The following is a 24,235-nucleotide window of genomic DNA, read 5'->3' on the forward strand; positions in this document are numbered from 1 at the left end:
ATATGTCACTCATATGGTGGGGCGGGGCATAATGAGGTGTAAATATATATAACGTATACATACATATATACGTATGTATACATTATGTTTATAAACTATACATTTAATTCATATAGAATTTACTTTCCTTCACTTAACCGCACAAACCAGCTATGTCAAGTTACCAGGTCAGGGCCTCAGAAGTCTCGCGATATTCTGATGCCCCCCCCTCCTCTCCCGACTTCGCCGGCGGGAAAAGCCCGGAAGTGACCTCACGCTCCGCTGCGGCGGAGATCGGCCGGAAGTGACGCCGGCACCCCAGCATCCTTAGAGAAGGAGACTCGCACGCTGGCTGTTTCATGAGGAGAGGCGTGGGACGCTTCTGCGGCGTGGTCTAGCGGCTCCGAGGGAGGCGAGCGTGTGTCCGCTCCCGCTTCCGAGGCCTAGCGGGCCGTCGGTGGCCGAGAGGTTCGGGGTTTGCAGCGGCGTGAGAGCTCGCGGCTAGCCGCGCCCCGGCCTCACCATGTTGGTCCTGTTTGAAACGTCCGTTGGCTACGCCATCTTTAAGGTAGGTCCGATGGAGGTGTTGCCCCCAAATGCCTGTGTGGATGGGATAGACTGGGAGTGGGGTAAGCCTTAGAGAGAGGCCGACACAACGAGCAGGTCCGAATGTCTTTTAAGTTTTTGGGCTCCGGAAAGGAGTGAAAAAGTGAAGGGACCGGGTGTTGAGGTGAGCACGTGGCTCGGCGGGCATTAGGGTTACCTGCTCAGCTTCAGAGCATTTGCTCAGTTTGAAAGATGGACAGGACCTGTGCGAGTGATAGTAAAGCGTTCATTTTATAAGAATATTCGCGGTAGATAGAACCTAAGACTTAGTACATGTTCAGCCAACCACAGAGCTGCATCCCTAACCTAAGGTCAGTTCATTCATTCATTCATTCATTCATTTGTTGACGCAGATTCCCTCTATGTAGATTGGAAACTATTTAGACTATTAAAGCCCGAGTTCAAGATCAGGGTCCTAACGGCATGGTTGGATGCTTTTGAGTAGTGACCTAGCGTGGCTTGACTTATTAAAAGATTGCTTATTATTATTATTATTGAAAGATTAATATTAATAATATTATTAATCTTCTTAAAAGATTGCAGTGTGACTATAGCAGGAAGACGAAAGGAAGGGAAATGCTTGTGCTTTAATGTAGACAACATAAATGTTAGGTCTCAAAACCCAGGTCAGGTTGCTGAGGTGCCTATTAACGTATCAGAGCCGACTAGCCGCCAATCCACCTGTTACTGGGTCCTCCTGGGCTGGACCCTTTACCCGGCGTCATTGGTTCCTGTATAACCCGGCCTTTTTATGGTCGCTCGGCTCCTGGTCCCTCCGTCTTTTCCTCTCTCGTTGCCGACTTAGGCTGGACTCTTCCGGATGCTCCTGGCTGTGCTTTCCCCCATATCTACAGTGAACCTCACCGCCCATAACTACGAGTGTCATATTCCTTTTTTTTTTTTTTTGGATTAAGTGAGATTGCTTGAATTGTCAAGGAGAAATTTTGAATGTAATTGAAAGAAGGTTTTTGTTTGTTTTTAAATGTAGGAAGATTGGGGACACGGTGCTCATGATTTTCAATTTGGGTTGTGTGAGGCTTGCCGATATGTTGTTAGGTGATGTAATTGTGTGAATCGGGGAGTTCATAGTTTCAAGCTTGAATTTTATAATACAGTGTCTGCACATACACATCTCCATCTGATTTAAATAAACCTTACCCCAGAACAAGCCTTTAATTCCAGCACTACAGAGGCAAAAGGCCTCTGTGAGCTTGAGGCGAGCCTGGTCTTTTATAGCAAGTACTAGGCCAGCCACGGCAGCACAATAAGTCTGTCGCAAAAAAGGGAGAAAGAAAAACAAGTCTAAAAGTTCTGTGGTTTTGTTTGTGGTTTTTGTTTTGTTTTGAGACAGGGTCTAATTATGTAGCCTTGGCTGGCCCCCCAAAAAAAATTTTAAAATTTTGTGTGTGCGGGAAAGGGAGAGAGTGTTTATCTGCAGCCCATGCACGCGAATCCCAGAAGAGGGCTTTTAAAGTTCTTAGAACTGGAGCTTGATGCCATTATGAGTTGTAGTGTGGGTCCTGGGAACTATGTCTCTTCAGTCCCGCAAGACAGTGTGTGTGTGGAGGACAGAGGGTTGCTCTGTGGTGTTTCTCTCCTAGCTCAGAAGATGGGTTCTGAGCATTGTGCTTAGATTGGCACTTGCACCTCCTGAGCCATCTCAGCCCTCCTACTTTCTGTTGTAAGACATTTCACAGTAGGGAGACATTTGGGTTGGTTTTTTGGGAATCATTGTTGCTTGTTTGTTTTAAGATAGGGTGAGTTCACTACGTAGACCATCCTGGCTTCATTCACCTTTAACAGACTAATTTTGTGTTACCTCTATCTTGCTCCCTTACCGATGTATTTTGAAGCAAATCTGGGTAATTCGTTTTATATATGTATTTCAGCATGTTCAGGCTGTAATATACAAAGAAGTGGTTTTTTTAATATCTATTTATTATGTATACCTTCATGTAGGCTTGCACACCAGAGATCAGATCTCATTACAGATGTTTGTGAGCCACCATGTGGTTGCTGGGAATTAAACTCAGGACCTCTGGGAGGACAGAGTTAACTTCTGAACCATCTCTCCAAACCGCAGAAGTGTTTTTAAACTGAGAACATTATAACAATGCCAAAGATTTTTTTAAAAAAAGATTTATTTATTCATTATGTATACAGTATTCTCAGTACTCTGCCTGCAGGTCAGAAGAGGGCACCAGATCTCATTACAGATGGTTGTGAACCACCATGTGGTTGCTGGGAATTGAACTCAGGACCTTCGGAAGAGCAGACGGTGCTCTTAACCACTGAGCTCTCCAGCCCCCAAGGATTTTTATGGTAGCAATAACTACACACTATTTCTACTTAGAAATTGTTCCATCTTAGTTTAAACAAAATGTTTTTTTGTATGCAGATATTTCCAGTTTCCCTGTGTGAAAATCAGTGATTTAAACATGGAGGTGGCTCGGTGTAATGGATGTTGCCTATAACACACTTGAAAGGTTGTGACAGAATAGTCGGGTTCGAGGCCAGTTTTATCTATATAACAAACCCCATTCTCCAATTGGACTTTTTTTTAAATATAAAATTAGATAATTGTGAAACAAACGTTTTGTTCAGAAACAATATATAGTAGCATGATTGGGAATATAATAGCCAAAGTTTTGTTTGCTTTAACAGTTTTTGTAAATGTTTGGATAAATATGAATCACTACGACTTTACATTTCCTTTGTGGCTTTAACTTTAGTTCTAGCTATGACAGTGGGGGCTGAAGAGATGGCATAGTGGCTAAGAGCGCCTGTCCTTGCAGAGGGCCTAGCTTCCCAGAACCTACCTCTTCCCGCCTGTGCTGTACATGTTTGCATGCAGGAAGAACAGTCACATCCATGAAATAATCTTTCAACAGCTCTGCTAATGCAAATGTTATCTTCCAATAGTTTCTTTCTTTTCTTTTTTTTTTTTTTCTTTTTCTTTTTTTTTTTTTCTTTTTCTTTTTTTTTTTTTTTTAAGACGGGGTTTTCTCAGTAGATGTAGAACCTGTCCTGGAACCCGCTCTGTGGCCCCTAATTCAGAGCTCTGCCTGCCTCTGCCTCCCCAGTGCTGGGGTAAAAGGTGTGTGCTGCCACGCTGGGCCAGAAATCTGTTCTTGACATGTATCAATATAGAAGAATGTTTAAGAGCTTAGGTTTAAAAAAAAATCAATTTAAGAACCAGTAGGCAGGAAAAAACACAGGAAATGTTCTCTAAGACTGTAACTAGGTTAACTATTAATTTGACCAAAACTTAGGCTATATTAGAAACTAGCTCAGCTCAATAAAAAAATAAAAGAAACACTTTTCTACCTGTTTTTTGTTTTGTTTTTGTCTTTCTCTGTAGCTTTGGTGCCTGTCCTCGAACTCGCTCTGTAGACCAGGCTGGCCTCAAACTCACAGATCCGCCTGCCTCTGCCTCTGCCTTCTGCGTGCTGGGATTAAGGCAGGCGCCACCGCGGCCTGAGTGGTGTAGCCTGGAGAATGTGACTGGTGTGTCTAAACTGCCGTCTGAAGAATGTGACTGGTGTGTCTAAACTGCCGTCTGAAGAATGTGACTGGTGTCTAAACTGCCGTCTGAAGAATGTGACTGGTGTGTCTAAACTGCCATTTGAAGAAAACTGGTTTATTGCAGGTTCTAAATGAGAAGAAACTTCAAGAGGTTGATAGTTTGTGGAAAGAATTCGAAACTCCAGAAAAAGCAAATAAAATGTAAGTAATATTGAATCTAAGGATTTAGGCACTTATACTAGTTGCCCCTTTGGGAGTTATTTTCAGCTTTGGTTTTTAGAACATAGGCTATCACAGCTAGTTGGTATTGTAGACTACAGTGGACAGTGCCCCAAGATTAATGTTTTATGACATGTTTGAAGGCACTAACAAACATGTTACAAAAATAAGTGTAAATTTCTTTTAAAAGCAGTAATTGTAGCTGTATCTTCCATATGACTTTTATTCCTAGCTCTAGAGTGTAGTGAATCAGCTAGGTTGTAACTTCTAGAAAAGTATGCTGTGATTCCTCCAGTTCTTTTGGTAACTAAATGGGTTGGGGAAAGTAGTAGGCTTTTCCTCAAGGTAGATCCAGGGTTGCTGTTTCACCATTTGTGAGTCACCTTATGAAATAGCCCACTGGATGCATGTGGTCCTAAAAAGACACTTGATGATCCTATTGGTACTGATGGATTCAGAGGGCACATAGCTATGGATCATTCATCTGCTACTGCTAATAAATACAAAAAAGAATAGAGTGATAAACCTATAGAAAGGGCAAAATGAATCATATTGTGGTGCTCCATCGACAATAGCATTATTGAACAAAGTGCATCATGTCCATGATGCACTGAGGAAAATCAACTTAATTGGCTTAATGTGATTCAATTTATATCTTTGTGGATCCTTGAGAGTTTTGAGAGACTCTGATGGCACTTCATAAAGGTAGAAATGGGGTTAGAACAGGGCCAAAAAAGATAAACTCAGGACTTCGTTGTTATAATCTATGTGCTTTTAAGCGTACATTTGATGGACTATACCAGCATTTACTTTCCCAGGTAAAAAAAACTTCGTTTTAGCTAATAATGTTGTTTTAGGCATATAGAGACTAGTTTTTCCATTTTAGAGGGCATCTGCTTTGCTGGATTAATCTTTATTCATTGTTGTCAATGATGTATTCTTTTGGAACTGAGTCTAAGTGATTTAACAAAAGTTCGTCACTACCACTGAGACAGCAATGAATACATTTCTTTGTACATAAAACATTGTGAATGTAAATGCTGTAGGCAATATTGGAAAGCAAATCTGACAATAGGTTTGCTTTTGTTTGTTTGTTTTTTGGAGAAGAGGGAGACAGGGTTTTTTTAGTAGTTCTGGCTGTCATGGAACTTACTCTGTACACCAGGCTGGCCTCAAATTCAGAGGTACACCTCGGTCTTCCGAACACTGGGATTCAAGGTATCGGTGGGTAGTAGGTTACTTTTCACATATGCTTGGTGGTTTTTTTGTCTAGTTAGTGGCTGGTGGTGCTGAGGATAGAACCCTTATTATGGATTTGCTGCAGGTCCTCACAAACCAAGGTGGTTGGTCCCCTGGGCGTCCCCAGCTAGGTGGGCAAAGGGCAGGCAGACACCATGCAGATGAGTTTGTTACAAGCTGCCAGGGTCCCAAGCAGGGACAGCGCACAAGACCATGCTGATGGTCTCCATGTGACTGGGGCCGGCGGGCAAGAGAGACGGACAAACGTACCATACAAAATTAAGTTAGACATTTATTAGATGGGTTATGGAGAGGAAGGAAAAAGGAGAGAAGAAGGGTAGAGAGGGGAAAAAGGCAACCTCTCCAAGAGCGGGGACAGGAAGAGAGAGGGTGGAGTCTGAGACTGCAGGCAGGAAGGGAGTGGGCGTGGCTTGTCTCTTAAAGAGACAAAACGATCATAACAACCCTGGTCCTTATAACCTGAAACTAAATTGCCAACTTTTTATTAGCTTTTTGAGACAGGATCTCTTTGTAGTCTTGGCTGCCCTGGAGCTTAATGTGTAGACTATGCTGGTCTTGAATTTACAGAGATCCTCCTGCCTCTACTCCCCAAGTGCTGGGATTAAGGCACATGCAACCTCACCCTGCTGTTTTATATATTTTTAAAATAAGTTGAAACAGAGTTCAAGTAGTTACCTGCACTGCCCTTGACTTTGTGATCCTTTTGTGACTTCCTGGTAGCTGGAATTCCAAACATGTTGCATCACATCTAGCAAGTTTATTGTAGTATATGCTATGGAAACATCCAGCTTCTCTTTTTCTGGCTATGTAACTTTTGCAGAATTACTGTTCCAATAATGTATTTGTTCTCTTTCAATTCTAGAGTAAAGCTAAAACATTTTGAGAAATTTCAGGATACAGCAGAAGCATTAGCAGGTAAAGTAAGACTAGAAACTTTATTTTACTTTTTTAATTAAAAATTTTGACTTTTTTTATTAAAAGGTTATTTTCTTCAGTTGCTTGAGTTAATCTTACTCAATGTTGTCGATGATGCATCCTTATTGGAAGTGAATTCCAGTGATCTAACCCATTCGTCACTACCACTGAGACAACATTGAGGTAGCTTTTTTCACTATAGGGCTGGTTTCCCCCATGTGATGAGAAGTGATTAGATTGATCTCCCTGTGGAAACCAGTAGCCTAATGCTGAAGCACAGTTCAGTAAAAGCTGTTCTACAAGGGACCAAGGTAACGTGGTCATGTACCTAGTCTAATATTTATGTAATTTAAGGTGAAGCTGAAGGTAGCCACCTGAAATACAAAATACAAAAGCATATCAATATTCAAAACTGAAGGGAAGTAGAGTTACTTAAAGTGTAGGTAGGTACTCTGCACATGCAAACCACCAAGGGGCATGGATTTATATGTGTTTTAAAGGAAAGAGTGATTCATAGCCTTCAACATTGGCTTTATGATGGATGACAGGCATGCTCTGGATCACTAATCGGTCCATTATTTGATAGCAAAGGGCTATAAGGAAGAATGGTTTAAAACTAGACAAGATTTTTTGTTGTTGTTAGGGGTTTCTAATAGGACAGTTTCTAACTGTCCTAGAACTCACAGATCTGCATGCCCCAACCTCCCAGCACACAAAGCAAGTTTCTTTACCATTAATTGCTAATAAATTAACAGCCCTGTGAAGAGAGATCTGGTATAAATAGTAGCACAGAAAATTTATGATATAATTTTAAGTGAGAGAAATGAGTAAACTACTTCAGGAATGCTGTCATGGAGACCTCTAAAACGTCTGATCTCAGGAAACCTGATAAAATGTTTTTATCAAACAGACAAGTTTTTTTCCCAGGAGTTAGAAGTGTATGTCTGTCATAAGGCAGCTTATTTTGTTCAGTGCAAGACAGGTGTGTGTAGCCAAAGGTGGCCTGGAGCCAAGGATGACTTCTGCTTAGGTGCTGGAGCTCAGACCCAGGAGTTCAAGCTTGTTAGGCACGCACTTTACCAACTGAGGCAGTTGTGGGGACAGGCAGGTACCAGTGCCGTGATACACGCATGAAAACGAGAAGACAGTTTTGTGATTTCACTTCTCTCCTTGCACTTTTTCGTGGGCTCCAGGAATTTAATTTAGTTGTGCAGGGTCGAATGGCAAGCATTTACCTACTGAGCCATCTCCCTGGTCCTATGAAGCAGTTTTGGCATGACAGCCCCAAAGCTGAGTAACTACAGACCACAGTATGCAATTTAAATTTTGTAGCTTTAGAGTCTATTGGGATCTTATTAATATTATATATTGGAAGTATTTATTCCTTTAACATTGTGCAGCTAGTGAGTTTATTCTCTTCACATAGGCTTGGGGGTGAGGTCAAACTCGTGCTCAGCTTTGTGGCAAAAGCCTTGGCCCACTGAGCCATCTTGCTGCCCCTGTTTTGTTTGAAGTTACTCTTTTGAGAAATTTATTTATTATATTAAATAGGTGATTTGTCTGCACACCATAAGAGGGCATCAGATCCCACGGGGTTACAGTTATAGAGGGTTGTAAGCTGCCTTGGTGGTTGCTGGGAATTAGACTCAGAACCCATGGAAGAGCAGCCAGTGTGCCTAACCACTGAATCATCTCTCCAGTCCCCTGAAGTTATTTTTTTTCTTTCCCATTCCCCAAGACAGGCTTTCTCTGTAGCCCTGACTCTCTTGGAACTTGCTGTATAGACCAGGCCTTGAACTCACAAGAAATCTACCCAACTCTGCCACCTAGTGTTGGAATTAAAGGCATGCACCACCACACCCAGCTTTTGAAATTATTTCCTAAAATATTTGACACATTTAATTTTTGAATTTCATTTTTAGTGAAATAACTATTTTGTATATGATAACCTAGAATAGAATCTAGAGTAATTCTAGTGTAGAGATTTTATTCAGAAAAAAATTAAGAGAAGGGTTATTTTGCTAGATCAAAATTAATATTGTGTTATGTGAAGATTACAAACTAGAGATGAGCCAGAAACTCTTCCAGAGGACCCAGGTTCAATTCCCAGCACTCACATGGCAGCTTTCAGGTGTTTGTGATCCCTGTTGCAGGGACTCTGATGCTGTCTTCTGGCCTCTAGAGGCACCAGACATACAAGTGGTGCACAGGTATACATTAGGCAAAATAACCGTATATGTAAAAACAAAAATTTAAACTAAGAATATGAAGTTCAACTTTTAAAGTGTGTGTGTTTCTGGGGATCTAGCCCAAGACTTTTCACATGCTAAGCAAACACTCTATCCTCAACCCAAAAGACTAAAAAATTTAAGTAGGGAATGAATGAAAGGAAGAAGTCTCTTTATAAAAAAATAAATACTAGGAAAACAGTGTTGAACAGTAGAATGAAATAGCCAGGTATAACAGGACACTTCTAGCTCCCAGCAATGGAAGGCTAAAGGAAAATCATAAGTTTGAGGCCTGCCAAACCTATAGCAGTGAGCTATAAAAAGTTGAATCCTAAAAACCTTATGTATGGAGGCAGGATTTCACTGGCTGGCCTTAACTCCTATCCTCCTGTTCCTCTGTGTCTATGAAGTACTGGGAGCAAAGGTGTACACCACCATGGCGGGCATTTATGAATGGTGTAAAAAACAAATACATGAAACATGTGAGTCTCTTTAAGGGCAAGTATTTGCTTTAAAATTTACATCAGAAGAGCTTTATTACTTAAAACTTTCTCTCCCCCTCCCCAAAAAGCATTCACAGCTCTGATGGAGGGTAAAATCAATAAACAGCTGAAGAAAGTTCTGAAGAAAATAGTAAAAGAAGCCCATGAACCTCTGGCTGTGGCTGACGCTAAACTAGGAGGGGTGATAAAGGTAAGGAAGGCCAGGCCATCACGGTTCTCCATGCCTGTCAGACCTATGTGGTCAGATGTCACGATGTCACGTGTTCTCACAATCCATGTTTCTTTTAGGCATCATGAGAAACTGAAGTAGAAGTTGCAGAAACAGCTGTCCCCTGTACATTGTAGAAAACAGATAACAAAAAAGGATAAAGAAGCTCTCGCCCTGTTAACATTTTAGGATAATCCTTAGATAAACATTTTCCCATTCAATACAGTCAGTAAAGATGTGTGCATTGGAAGCTCTTAGTATCTGGTATAAAAGTACAAGAGAGAAAACCTGAAGTGAAGTATAGTGGTATACGCCAGCAAGGAGTTTTTTGAGATTATATTAATTAAAGTATAGCTCAGGGGGGCTGGAGAGATGGGAAGTTGGTGGAAGACTTCTTACCCACTATTACTGGGGGAGGGGTGGTATATAAGAGATGCTTATCACCAGAGGAAAGACCTAAAGATTGAAACGTTTTGCCTTTACTTTTAATTAAAATGCTGTAGCATAGAAATAACTTCCATAATTCTAAAGTTAGGAAAGGGGCTGGAGAGATGACTGGGTGGTGGAGAACACATACAGTGCTCTGCAGAGGACCTGGCTTCAGATCCCGTCCAGGGGATCTGACACCGTCTGACCTCTGAAGGCACCTGCACTTCACGGTGCAGAGAAACTCAAGTAGGTACATACATACACACAGATTTTTTTAAATCTTAAAATTCAAATAAAAACAAAAAGCAGTGGTGGGCTGGAGAGATGGCTCAGCGGTTGAGAGCATTGCCTGCTCTTCCAGAGGTCCTGAGTTCAATTCCCAGCAACCACATGGTGGCTCACAACCATCTGTAATGGGGTCTGGCGCTGTCTTCTGTTCTGCAGGCATGCACACAGACAGAATATTGTATACGTAATAAATAAATACTTAAAAAAGCAGTGGTTCACTCCAATAAGCAAGAAAAATTCTTGTCAGATTTATTAATGTTTTACAGCATTGAAACCTTAGCCTAGCTAAAATGGTGTTTTGGTTTTTGTGGTTATTGTTTCTTAATACTCTGGAAGTTTTTCATATTTAGTTTCCATCAACTTTTTTTTTCCTCCTGGTAGAGATGGATTTCTCTCTGCGGCCCTGGTTGTCCTGGAACTTAATTATAGACTAGTCTGACTTTGAACTCAGATCTGCCAGCCTCTGCCTCCCCTTCCCAAGTGCTGGGATTAAAGTTGTGCCAGTCACCTCCTGGCCCGTGAACTTTTTTTGGTTTTTGTTTCTTTCCTTTTTTTAAAAAAAATGTCTTTATTTTTATTGTATGAATATTTTGCCTTTATGTGCGCCTGGTCCCTGTGGAGCTCAGAAGAGAGCATCAGATCCTAGGACAGGAGTTACAGGCACTGTGGGGATGTAGGGAATCAAACTCAGGGCTTCTGCAAAAAGCCAGTGCTGTTATTCACTGAACTATCTCTCTGTTTTAATAGTTCGTGTTATTTCAGAATCCAGTGTGGTAGCTCATGCTTGTCATTCCAGGAGTCTGAGGCAGGATTGTTACTCTGAGCTATCTGAAAGCCAACAAAGATGAATTTTCAGGAAAATTTCCTTTTTATCTAATATAAATGTTCTTATAGGAAAAACTGAATCTCAGCTGTATCCACAGTCCTGTTGTTAATGAACTTATGAGGGGAATTAGATCGCAAATGGATGGCTTGATTCCCGGGGTGGAACCACGTGAGATGGCAGCCATGTGTCTTGGATTAGCTCACAGGTAAGACTTAACAGAAAAATTAAGAATATTCAATTTTATACATACATTTAAATACTGTTCTTAAAGTATTACAAGTATTCATTTAATATCAGGAAGATGCTACAGTTGCTCACATGAAGAAACTGTTGCTCATCTTCAGTATAGCTGATAAGTGATATGAACCCACAGAACCTGGCTTTCTTTAAATTATTTCTTATGTATGCAGTGTTCTGCTGTATGTATGCCTGGAGAAGACACCAGATCTCATTATAGATGGTTGTGAACCACAGTATTGGTGCTGGCAATTGAACTCAGGACCTCTGGAAGAGTAACCAATACTCTTAGTTGCTGAGCCATCTCTCCAGCCCCAGAACTACTGTATTTTTTTATTTTCCAAGACAGGGTTTCTCTGAGTAGCCCAGGCTATCCTGGAACTCTCAGATATCCACCTGTTTCTGCCTCCACAGTGGTGGGATTAAAGGTGCGGGCCACCACACCCAGCTATTGCCTGTATTCTTTAAAATCTCATAAATTATCTTCTCCCCTTTAGTGGTGGATTGCTTGTTTCATGTCTTTTCTCTGCTGTGGTCTGAGAAAGAACTTTTTTTGCTATGTGCAATTGTACGTGGTGTATGTCTTAAGCCCAGAAAAGGTTGTCCTTTTCTGTTTTCCCTATTTCTTTGAGACAGAGTCTTTCTTAGAACCTGGGACATAGATTTCCTGGGCTAGGCTCTAACACAGAAACCCTGTTTTGGGGGAAAAGCGAAAGGTTGTGAGCATATTATTTAAAAATCAACACATCGTGTGGTGGTGGCACACATCTTTAATCTCAGCACTCGGAGGCAGAGATACACAGGTCTCTATTCGAGGCTAGTTTGCTCTACACAGCAAGTTCCAGGACAGGCTCCAAAGCTACAGAAAAACCCTGTCTCAAAAAACAAACAAAAGTAGTTCAACACTTAAAAAAATGATTACTTTTTGTGATTAAAAGTCAGAGATACTGAAAATGTCCTGTAATGTAAAGGAAACCCTGCAATATGCGAGCAAGGCTACAAATGTCTTCAGTGGCGAGATTTGATACCTTCACATCTGCTGTTCCCCTAAACGTTGTTTTTAGATGTTATACAAATGTTACGATTTTTTGGGGGGGGGCTTTGAAGTCCTGTTGTGTAGCCACACAGCCCTACAAGATCAATATAACCACTCTGTCCACCAGAACAAATTCATATGGAAATACATAGGCCGTAGTGGTCAGCTCTGTGGCAAGTTCAAGGCTAGCTCAGTTGCGAAGTATTTATCACACAATCATAAGGATTTGAGTTCAGGTCCCCCAGAACTCACATAAAGTCCTGGGCTTTGCAGCATTAAAATCCCAGAGTGTAGGGTTTTACACAGTTGGTCCTGGAGCTCATTTGCTGGCCATCCTGTCCTGCTATGCAAGTTCTAGTCCTGCACTAGCTACCCATTCATACGGCTGCACAAGTCGGGGAAGGTAGGAATGGGATGCGTTAATTGAAGTCCTTTGTAAAATGCTGTTTATTTGTCTTCATCTCCCCAGCCTGTCTCGATACAGATTGAAATTCAGTGCTGATAAAGTAGACACAATGATTGTTCAGGCAATTTGTAAGTACATGGCAGAATCTGATCTGTTTAATTCTGTTTTTTTTCTCAGCTGTTAATAATTTTGTCTGTTAAAGATGAACTAGAACTTCAGTGAGTAGATAACTGGGGAAGCAAAGTAGAAAATGATAAACCTAGAATCGTGTTAATATTATATAACAATTTTGTTCATTGTAAGTGCTAAAACTTCAAGGAAGATTTGTGTACTTAAGTGTTCTGTTTTTCACCTATCTTTTTTAGATACTCATCAGTTGAACAATTTTAAGAAACATGGAAGTAATAAAAACAGCTTTGACCAACATATTACTAAATGTGTATCAAATTAAAATCTTGGGGTTAGTAGTCCCTTTGGTTGCCACACCTCTATTCATAGCAGGATTATTTATACTAGCTGAAAAGGAAAATTTTTATCAATCAATAAATAAACAAAATGTAGATACAGGTGCATACACCTGCGATGGCATTTGGTTTTAAAAGAAAGAATGTAATACATGCCATAACGAGGAAGACTTCACCTATGAAAGAAGCCAAACAATGCGGAAAGGTAGCTCTTGCTACCTTTAATCAGGATTTAATTTCCAGAACCCACACCATAGCTCACGACTGTCCTGTTCTGGGGGATCCTTCTTAATGTCCTCTGGAGGGCATCAAGCACAAACATAAAAGAGTTGCCTAGAACAGGCACAGATAGAAAGTTGTCTAGAGATTCCTGGGGATTGGAGAAGAGTGTGCACATAGCATTTGTGTGACAGTCAGAGGCGACTTTGGAAATCTAGTTCTCTCCTTCTACCATGTGCATCTTAAGGATTGAACTCAGGTGTCCAGCTTGACACCAAGTGACTTCACTCACTGAGCCATGACTGATATCTGTACATTTTGTTTGTTTGTAAATGGAGTTTCACTATGTAGCTGTCCTGGAACTCACTATGTAAACAAAACTCTTCTTGATGCTGGTAATAAAGGTGTGTCCCAGCACACCTGGCTCCAGAGGTTGCCTTTTCATTTGTATGCTTGGTTTGGTTTATTGAGACAGGGTTTCTCTGTATCTTTGGGGCTTGTCCTGGAACTAGCCCCTGTAGACCAGGCTGGTCTCGAGCTCACAGAAATCTACCTGCCTCTGCTTCCTGAGTGCTGGTATTAAAGGCCTGCACCAACACCACCTGGCTCAGAGGTTGCTTTTTAAGGGGTATAAATTTTCAATTAGTCGCATAATGGAACAATTCTGAAAAAGGGTGGTGTTAATAATGGTTGTACAGTGTGAATGTACTTAATGCCACTAAATGCTTGAAAATGCTTCAAGACAATTTGTTATCAGTCCCTCATTGCTTCTGTTATTATTTCATATTGCAGCTTTGTTAGATGACTTGGATAAAGAACTAAACAACTACATTATGCGGTGTAGGGAGTGGTATGGCTGGCACTTCCCTGAGTTAGGGAAAATTATTTCAGATAATTTGACATACTGCAAGTGTTTACAGAAAGTTGGTAAGTCGATTGTTTACCCTTTGTGTTGAAAATACATGACTATAACTCAGTAGTAATAAAAAATTGATATAACTTAGTAGAATTAGTTTTAAATTTTCAAATGTGGCTATTTCATGTTGTTTTAAAACTGAGCTTTTTAAGTGACTTCTTTTAAATAACTTTCCAAGTAACAAAGCCACTAGTTTCAACTGACCCAGAGAACAAAGATTATTGTTTATCAACCAGTATCTATAAATGATGCTTTCAGCTTTTATGGTATATTTTAAGATTACAGCTTTGCATTAAATTAGGCTCTAAAAGTTGATTCCATGAGAAATCCAAGGCAAATGAGGTTAATTGCTGCATTGTTCTCTTAGAAGCAGGTTAAGAAGCAGGCTGAGTAGACAGTAGGATGGCAATGTTAGATCTTGAGTAACCTCAAGGTGTATTATTAAGACTTTGTGAGGTCCACCTAAAGTTTAGAGTTTCTGCCAGGTCACAGTGTTCGCACTGACACCAGAGCAAGTTCCAGGACAACCAAGACGACACAAAGAAACCCTATCTTGAAACACACACATATAGTTTCAGAATGTTGCACCCTTTGAGTCCTCTTATGGTATCCTGAATTCTATTCTTTTCAGGGGTCGGGGTATTTTGAGATAGGCTGTCCTGGAACTTGCCTTGTAAACCAGGCTGGCCTTGAACTCAGAGATACACCCACCTCTGCCTCCCAAATGTTGGGATTAAAGCCACGTACCACCACTGCCTGACCCTTAATCCTATTTGTATCTGTCACCTTTTATAAAATATGTTTATAAGATGCTTTATTTTTTTGTTTTCCAAATAATTCTTGGGGTGTTTTGTTATTATGATTTTTTAAGACAGGATTCCTCTGTGTAGCTTTGGTACCTATCTTGGAACTTGCTCTGTAGTCCAGACTGGCCTTCAACTCACAGAGATCCATCTGCCTCTGTCTCCAAGTGTTGGGATTAAAGACCCGCACCTCCACAGCCTGACTGGATTGTTTGTTTGTTTTGAGGGAGGCATTGAGATATTTTCTTTGTATGACCTGTAACTTGTAACTCTCTTTGGACCAGGCTGCCTCCCAAATGCTGGGATTAAAGGTGTGTGCCGTCACCACTTTGCCAAAAATTTATTTCTAAATCAGTTTTACATAAGAGCCTAGGTCAGACTTAGTGATATTTGTGTGCCACTATTTGAGTTACCTCCCCTCCTCCTCTTTGCTGTTTTTACAATATTTGAGAATGATTCTGCTTCATCTTTTATGCATTCTACAGGCGACAGGAAGAACTATGCATCTGCGACTCTCTCTGAATTGCTGTCAGAGGAGGTAGAAGCAGAGGTGAAAGCAGCCGCAGAGATATCTATGGGAACAGAGGTTTCCGAGGAAGATATCTGCAACATTCTACATCTGTGTACCCAGGTACGATACACCCACCGGGACTGTAGTTGTCTTTGCTAATGGCAATGATGATGTTTGCATTTGTTGTTCACCTGACGTTCTGTGAAGGTGTTCAGTCACTACCTCATCTGATGCCATGTTACTGGGTGTGGGTTATGTGATAATGACAACATGATGTAATTTATATTATGTATATTATTATTTGGGGGGGTTCTGGTTTTACGAGACAGGGTCTCTGTTGCCCTGTCTGTCCTGAAACTCACTATGTAAACCAGGCTGGATTACAACTCACAGAGATTTCACTGTCTCCACCATCAGAGATTACCCAATTGTGAGATTAAAGGCCTGCGCCACCACACCTGGACTGAGCATTATATTTGGAAAAGTGATTTAACCTAGTTTCTTAAGACTATCAAGATAATACCGATTGGATTGCTTAATTCTAGATTTTTTTGTAATTTTTTCCTCAGACTTCCTGAGTGCTGGGGTTACAAACACAAACTAGCATGACTAGCTTTATTTTATTTTAGAGGTAGTTGTTGCCGAGCACCTAGGATTGGTCTCACCGGCCTGGTCTTGCCCCAGCCATTGTAGTGCTGACTTAACTGTCAGTAAGTTACTGACAGTTTCTACTCGTATCTATTGAAATCTAATTTCAAAATGCATCATATGCTCTTTACCCATAACCTTTGTGACTTCCTCATTTTAGGTGATTGAAATTTCTGAGTATAGAACTCAGCTATATGAGTATCTGCAAAATCGAATGATGGCCATCGCACCCAATGTTACAGTCATGGTTGGGGAGTTGGTAGGAGCACGACTCATTGCTCATGCAGGTGACAGTTTTAATGTGACTTGTAGCACAAGTGTAACACTTAGTACAGACTGAGGACCATGGTTCAATGATGATTCCTGTTGCTTTGCCTGAGTTCTTTTTGAATAATGAGGGCATCTTCAGTCACTACCTCTTCTGAGACACTGTGGTCCTTAGTCAGAAGGCTAAAGTTAGTTTGTTTTCATATTTTAGCCATAAATTTAGTCAGTTCTCAATATCAAGAAGAAACACTCATCAGCCCAAGATTTGAATAAATTTTTAAAATTACAGTATTAACTGGATACATTGCTATACTTCATCACAGATCTCTTTTAAGCTGGAATAATTCTGTTAGCAGTGTCATACTCCAAGTCCCCTTTGCTGTAAGGTCACGATACATGGACTGTTTCCATTTATTTCTAAATTGTTTTATTTTATGTGCATTGGTGTGAAGGTGTCAGATCCTCTGGAACTAAAGTTACAGACAGTTGTGAGCTGTCATGTGGGTGCTGGGAACTGAATCTGGATTCTCTGAAAGAGCAGTCATTGATTGCTCTTAACCACTGAGCCATCTCTCCTGCCCTAGAAATGTTTGGTTCATCTCTGCGGCAAGGGTAGAACAATGGCTCTATACCATTGATATGAGTGTATCTATAGCAATAGCATACTTTATTTTAAGAGTCTTGGGCGATGGATCAAATTGCTGATGTTTACATCATTCATATTCCCGTGGTACTGAGTTTGAATTCTCCAGATCATAGCTTTCCTTGCAGTAGGAATAATATAATAACATTTAGAGTTTTGAGGGAATTCAATATACTAGTATAGAACCTTTATATAACTGAAAATACATTTTTTTAAAGCTTTGTATTTGTTTATTTTGTAGGTTCTCTTTTGAATTTGGCCAAGCATGCAGCTTCTACAGTTCAGATTCTTGGCGCAGAAAAAGCACTTTTCAGGGCCCTCAAATCTAGACGAGACACCCCTAAATATGGACTCATTTATCATGCTTCCCTTGTAGGCCAGACAAGTCCCAAACATAAAGGAAAGGTGAGTTGAGCTTTTTGACTTCTTTTTAATTTTTTTTTATTTTTCATGATACATTGTTTGCGTGTGTTTGTAGCTACCTATGTATGATGTGTGTATACTGTGTTCATGCCTGTACTCTGCTGCTAGAGAGCTTCAGTTGGGGGCTACTGTGTCTATGTTGAACTGTACCCAGGTTTTCAGTAAGACCAGCAAATACTGTTAATATTTGAGCCATTTTTTGTTTGTTAGTTTTTTGGTGTTTCAAGACAAGGTTTCTTTGTGTCGCCCTGGATGTCCTGTAACTCTGTAGACCAGGCTGGCTTTGAACACACAGATTGACCTGCCTCTGCCTCCCAGGTGCTGGGATTACAGGAGATTGCCACCATCAGAATGGCAGTTCTTTCTGTTTTAATTGTATACAGTGCTCTGCCTGCATGTATGCCTCTAGGTCAGAAGAGGGCACCAGATCTCATTATAGATGGTTGTGAGCAGCCCTGTGGTGCTGGGAATTGGACTGAGGCCAGTGCTCTTGACTGCTGAGTAGTTATTTCTCTGTCTCCCTTCCCCCTGTGGGGGCATCTTTCTAATCCTTCAACTTTATCCCTCCCCCCAAACTCATTTTGCTACTACTTTAATTATAGTATGCATTAAAACTTCAGTTTCAGATAGTGGTGGTGCACATCTTTAATCCCAGCACGTGGGAGTCAGAGACAGTTCAGTCTGTTAGTTTAAAGCCGGCATGGTCTACAGAGTGAGTTCCAGGACAGGCACCGAAGCTACAGAGAAATCCTGTCTTGGGGGCGGGGGCTCAACGTTAGTTTTAGTTTTTTTCAATTTGTGGCAGTATTAAAGTAAAAATTTATACACTAAATGAAAATAAATTGTAATTTACCCTATTGTTTAGCAAGAAAACCGGTATTACATGTAGCATATACATTGTGTTGAACACTTCTTGAAAAGCAGGTTTGGGTGTCTATTTTACACATTTGTGTGCTTCTATAGATACCTAATTGAATAGGATTAAACTGAAGTTTTGTGAAATTAAGAGAACACTGATAGAAATAAAGGATTAAGTAGACACTGTAAATTAGTTTGAAGAAGAATTCACAAGACATTGGTTAGTCTTATTCTTTTTCTCTCTGTGTCTGAGGTTGAGTTTAAAGCCTCACACATTCTAGGTGACAGCTATGCCAGCAACAAGCTACAGACGCAGCCCTGAAGAAATTCTCCTTTAGGTATTCGTGTGTGTGTGTGTGTATGTGTGTGTGTGTGTGTGTGTGTGTGTGTGTGTGTGTAAGCCTGTGGAGGTCAGAGGGCAACTTGCAGGAATCGATTCTCTGCTTCCCTCATGTGGATCATGGGGATTGAACTTAGGTCAAGAAAAGGATAGAGAGAAAGACATGACTAGACCTTTTTGTTCTAGTCCAGAATAAATGGTAATATGGTGATTTTTCTGTAATTTTCTCTTGAGTAAACAATTGAGGATTTATAATCTCCTTGGAAATAAGCATTGCTGTCTGGTTTATGTTTTGTTAATAGATTTCTCGGATGTTGGCAGCCAAAACTGTTTTAGCTATCCGATACGATGCATTTGGTGAAGATTCCAGTTCTGCAATGGGAGTTGAGAACAGAGCCAAATTAGAGGCCAGATTGAGAATTTTGGAGGACAGAGGGGTAAGAACCACACCCTATTTGCGGCAGATGTTAGCCTTCCAGAAGTTAATAAATTAACACTTTCATGAACACAAAAATCAACTGGTAACATTTTTTCCCCCATGTTTCTTAGTATGCTTAATAGTATTATTTTCTGCTATTGATTTAACTTTACATTAGCCAAGAACGTATTACACAATGTTTTTTGTTTGAATATGTTTACTCAATAGGAAAGAATTTATCACATACTACTGTATGCTATCCAATAGAGGATGTATTGTAGATTTTGACTTAGTGCTTTTCATTTTTCTCCTTAGATAAGAAAAATAAGTGGAACAGGAAAAGCATTAGCAAAAGCAGAAAAGTACGAACACAAAAGGTAAAGTACATAGGATGAAAGTCGCTTGTTTTTTAAGGTTTTCTTATCGTAGACTCTGGATTGAAGGGCTGGAGAGATGGATGAGCAGTTACGATTGTTCGTTGAGGTCATCTTGGAGAAGACCCACATGGTGTCTCAAAACCAGGCACCCTTGTACATACACGTACATGCAGGCAAAACACTCATACGCATAGCATAAATCATTTTCGAAACTGGCAGGATTGGAGCAATGGCTCGGCAGTTCAGAGCTCCTACTGCTCTTGAAGAGGACCTGGGTTTGAGTCCAAGCATCCACATGGCAGCCAGCTCTCTGCTGTCAGGACATGCACACAGGAAAACGAGTTTTGGTGGTTTTTTTTTTTTGGTTTGGTTTGGTTTGGTTTGGTTTTTTGGAGTGGAAGTTGATGACAAAAGTCTCATTTATTTAGTGTATCAGTATTTTAACAGATGTTTGAAATTGTGGAGTCACTTAACATCAAGTTGGCAGGTAGATCTTTTGTGTTTGTGGATAATACTGAAAAATCCTGTGAGCAATTTTCAGGAACATGTTAACTACAGCCACCACCATGCTGACTATACACATCTTTTATGTGCATAATTTTTCCTTGCCATTTAGTTTTTCATTCTTCCAGCTTTTTCTTTTATATATTGGGGGTGGGATGTATGTGTGTGCACAAGCCATGGCACTTGTGTGGAAGTTAGAGTTGATTCTCCTTCTACCTTGTGAGTTCCAGCGATTGCAAAGAGGTGGTCAGGCTTGGTATCAAATGCATTTACTCATCGCGCCCTCTTGCTGGTCCTTCATAAACATGTATTCACTCACTTGACTGACTTTGTAGTATGCTTAAAGAGTTATCCATATTGAAATGTCTTCTAAACACCCCAGGCAGGCTTAGAAAATAGAGTTCATAGTCATAAAGAAGCATTGAGACCATAATTGGATGTAGAGGGATGCTTTGGTTATCATTTGACGGTAGCCTAGGTGGAATGTTTGTGAGTTGCAGTGATTGGGGTGGAGTTGTGCGTCTTTTATGATAAACTAATTGTGTATCAAGGTTCATCAGTAGCCACTTGGAAAATGGATGCAGTGTGGCTAGAAATGATGTTCGTCCTTGCCCTAGATAGCAAGTTGGAGGCTGGTCTAGGCTACACAGTCTTTTGAAAATAAAAAAACAAAAAATATGAGATCTTGCTATATACATCGTAGCTGTTAGAATTCAAAATTGTTCTCCTTAGTGTCACAGCCTCTTGGGTTATGATCCCTAGGTAGGTATGTGTGAATTTTAATGACGTTATAGCTTAGAAGGGGACAGAACAATATTTAATAGCATTAATTGTAAGCATATAGACTCCATCATTTGCTGGATTTGTGTGGCTCTGTTATTAAATGGTATTTACAGCTTATAAAGTTGAGCAGCCATTCATCTACAGCCCTGCTGGACAGAACTCTCCTCAGTTGGTTTCAGATTTCTGTACCACAGCAATGAGATTTAGTTCACGTCGTAGGGGATCGATGTGTTCTTTGTACCATTTTTCAGCTTGTGGTGAAGATTTGTCTTCAATGGGATTGTGTAACATCTTGCAATTAGTGCAGTTTTGCTTTGTAGTTAATTGGAAAGTGATTTCACTTGATTGTTTTCCTTCCAATGCTGTCGTTTTTCTATATAATAGAATTTAAATTCTAAATATAAATCAGAATTTGACTCACTTTGAGTGTGATTGACTTACCTAAAATACCCTAAAACCGCTACAATGAAACCACATCATGTGCTTTTGCTTTATCCAACAGTATTTTCCTGCTTTTTTTCTTGAATTATTTTAGTTACAGATATTTGTAAAGATTTTTCCACAATTTATTTGGTTTTTTCAGTGAAGTGAAGACATATGATCCCTCTGGTGACTCCACACTTCCCACTTGTTCTAAAAAACGAAAAATAGAAGAGGTGGATAAAGAGGATGAAGTCACTGAAAAGAAAGCAAAAAAAGCCAAGATTAAAATTAAAGGTTAGTTGGAATTTTTTTTAATCAAAGAACATTACATTTTTATTTATTTTGTTGGGGTTGGGGGTTGCATGGCACAGTATACACAGAAGTCTGAGGACACTGTATATGACTGGATCCAGAAATTGGAGTCCGTAGGCTTCCCCACAAATTTTTAATTTTTAAAGATTCTTCGATAAGGATCTTTAAAACTATGGATTAAGTATGGTAGAAATGTTTACCATTGCATTCTATGAAAACTGATAGTGCTTTAAAATATGCCAATCTGTTCTTTGATAAGTTAGGCTGTTGTTAAATTAGATTTTGGTGTCTTTATAAATAAGTAGAATTCGGGATTTTACTAAATGTACAAAGACTTTATCTACTGTGAAATACTTGTTAGGTGACTTTTAAGTTGGTTCCCCTGCGTTTTAGTTGCATGATTAAGAAGAGAAGTACATTGGTGCAGGCAGCTTCATTGTTTGAGTTATTGACTAGACTGCTGTTCATTATCAGAGTGTCTCAACGATACCAGTCAAGTTGGTAATAAGCAAGTGCCCCATGTATTGCACCTAATACTGCGTCCCTGCTTTTATGCTTAGAGTAAATGATGCAATGATTAGTTTCTAAATGCCTTTGTTGTCAGTTACATTGTTAACAAGTGTAGAGAATTGATAGAAAAATTATAACAGACTAATTTAACTTGTTTCTATTACTGAAAGATTTGAAAAATGTAAAAACAAAACCAGTCTTATTTCTAGTATTTTAAAGCATGTTCCAGAGTGGTTTCCTTGATTAACAATTATGTATTGGACCATTGGCTCTCTGATGCTCCTGCCGGTCATCTACCATATACACAATTCACAAAGTTCTTAGCATCTTGACTTGGCGCCACTTTTCCTTCGTCTCTGCCCCTTGTGTTGAAATAGCCATGTGTAACTCGCCTTCTGCACCTCCCTGTTTCATTTTATCCGTAGTGTTTATTGTATCTTCAGTGTATTGTTTACTCACCTCTCACTGAAGGCTCACAAGACTAGCGTCCCTGTGCGTGTGTTGCGGGTGTACGCTTGTGTTTTCAGGGATTAGAGGTAAGCATTGAGTGTGTTCTGCTTTAGTTCTTGTGTTTGCTACGGGATCTCACTAGTGCTGTGGTTGGTTGTCTGTCTAGATTGATTGGCCCACAGGTTCCAGGTTCTTGTCCCCTCTGTGGGTTCACATACTTGCAGCGCTTGCCTGACTTCTTATTGGGACTGGAGCAGAGCCAGGCTCAGGTCCTTAGACTTGTGCAGTGGGCACTTGGAATTGCAGGATTACAAAATCTAAACCTGCAATTTATTACAAATTTTTATTACAAAATTTGTTTTCAGAAGCTCTCACTTCTTGACCTTTTTTAATGTAATTAACGCTTCCAGGTCATCAGGCTGCATAGAGATTTATTTTATTGCTGACTTCTATTAAGTAATAGCTGATCGTGAAAAAAAATACTTCTGAGCTTGGTCTAGATTATTTATGGTTAATAGTGTTAGGCAATAAAAATCATAATAATAAACACTGAAGAGTTGACTATAACCAAAGAAAGAAAAATATTTTAGGGTTTGAGGTAAGTAAGTTAATTCAATTCTAATTCTTTCTATACCAGCTGAAGTGGAGGAGGAAGAGGAAGAGGTGGAGGCAGCAGTGGAGGAGGAAGAACAGGAGGAAGAGGAGCCATCTGTAAAGAAGAAGAAGAAGAAGGATAAAAAGAAACACATTAAGGAGGAGCCACTTTCTGAGGAAGAGCCGTGCACCAGCACAGCGGTTCCTGTATGTGATTGTGGTTGTTCTTTATCTTTTGAGTTTATTAATAATTGTATTGTATTCCAGGTCAGAAATGACCAGGTGTTTAATAAGGAAAATGTAATATAAAAGTAAAACTGTCTAATAGTATAATAGTATTTTTGTTATAGAGGTCTTTTCTCGTTTAGTGTTTTTTTGTTTTTGTTTTGTTTTGTTTTGCCATGAAAAAAATTTACTGTAAGGAAGGATTGAGCTGGAGTCTTTGTGCATGCAAAGTGCTGTGTCCCTCCCCCACACCCCAAGATTTCCTGGAATTGCAGGTTTAGATTTTATTGCAAAATTTGTTTTCTGGGAGTAGATATTACACTTTATAAGGATAGGTTAATATATTAACACTATTTCAACAGCTTTTTTGTTGTTTTTTTTAGAGTCCAGAGAAAAAGAAGAAAAAGAAAAAAAAGAAAGAAGCTGAGGACTAATGGGAAGGAACCCTAATGTTGTCACCTGAACACATCATGCTTGAGATTGGGTTGGGGGTGTACCAGATGCTTTGTAAAATAATAAAGGGAGATTAAATCCAATAATGATTATCTGTAACTTCGCAAACCTTTTTTGTGTCTTGTCAACAACTGTTAACTTTAGAGTCTTTGATACAGAAATAAAAGTATTTTCTTTGTATTGTAAGCCATTTCTGTGATCTCTTTATGTTTTATGTAGAGAATCTTTAGCCCTGTCTATGTTTGACTTAGCACTAATTGAATTTTGATTGTTATTGTTGAAAAGTGATTGGAAATTTCAAAATTGGAAATAGCTTTTTTTGGGGGGGGGGGTTCCAGACAGGGTTTCTCTGTGTCTTTGAAGTCTATCCTGGAACTAGCTCTTGTAGACCAGGCTGACCTCGAACTCACAGAGATCTGCCTGCCTCTG

At 39.9% G+C, this 24,235-nt stretch overlaps 1 protein-coding gene and 4 non-coding genes across 7 annotated transcripts; all 5 read left to right on the top strand.

The window, feature by feature from the left end:
- Positions 1-304: 304 nt before the first annotated feature.
- Positions 305-23,992, top strand: Nop58 (NOP58 ribonucleoprotein). Of its 3 annotated transcripts, none has more exons than XM_048428733.3 (15): positions 306-547; positions 4,235-4,311; positions 6,452-6,504; positions 9,304-9,425; positions 11,055-11,191; positions 12,729-12,793; positions 14,141-14,275; positions 15,553-15,698; positions 16,387-16,513; positions 17,378-17,541; positions 19,060-19,194; positions 19,491-19,552; positions 21,423-21,556; positions 23,172-23,335; positions 23,737-23,992. In XM_048428733.3, the coding sequence occupies exons 1-15, from the start codon at positions 503-505 to the stop codon at positions 23,785-23,787; spliced, it is 1,617 nt and encodes a 538-aa protein (XP_048284690.1). In that variant the 5' UTR covers positions 306-502; the 3' UTR covers positions 23,788-23,992. The 3 variants fall into 3 exon arrangements, with proteins under 3 accessions (XP_048284691.1, XP_048284690.1, XP_048284692.1); XM_048428735.3 differs by lacking the exon at positions 306-547 and adding an exon at positions 6,707-6,815 and having other exon boundaries at positions 4,229-4,311; XM_048428734.3 differs by lacking the exons at positions 23,172-23,335; positions 23,737-23,992 and adding an exon at positions 22,510-22,568 and having other exon boundaries at positions 305-547.
- Positions 5,246-5,331, top strand: LOC125396766 (small nucleolar RNA SNORD70). Its single transcript, XR_007230895.3, has one exon. It is a non-coding gene; the product is annotated as a small nucleolar RNA SNORD70 (small nucleolar RNA).
- On the top strand, positions 6,603-6,687 carry LOC125396767 (small nucleolar RNA SNORD70). The gene has a single exon (XR_007230896.1). It is a non-coding gene; the product is annotated as a small nucleolar RNA SNORD70 (small nucleolar RNA).
- LOC125396762 (small nucleolar RNA SNORD11B) lies at positions 15,735-15,817 on the top strand. Its single transcript, XR_007230892.2, has one exon. It is a non-coding gene; the product is annotated as a small nucleolar RNA SNORD11B (small nucleolar RNA).
- LOC125396761 (small nucleolar RNA SNORD11) lies at positions 16,573-16,656 on the top strand. The gene has a single exon (XR_007230891.1). It is a non-coding gene; the product is annotated as a small nucleolar RNA SNORD11 (small nucleolar RNA).
- Positions 23,993-24,235: the final 243 nt, after the last annotated feature.

The sequence above is a fragment of the Myodes glareolus genome, chromosome 27 (assembly GCF_982192425.1).
Source record: "Myodes glareolus chromosome 27, mMyoGla1.1, whole genome shotgun sequence".
Lineage (NCBI taxonomy): Eukaryota > Metazoa > Chordata > Mammalia > Rodentia > Cricetidae > Myodes > Myodes glareolus.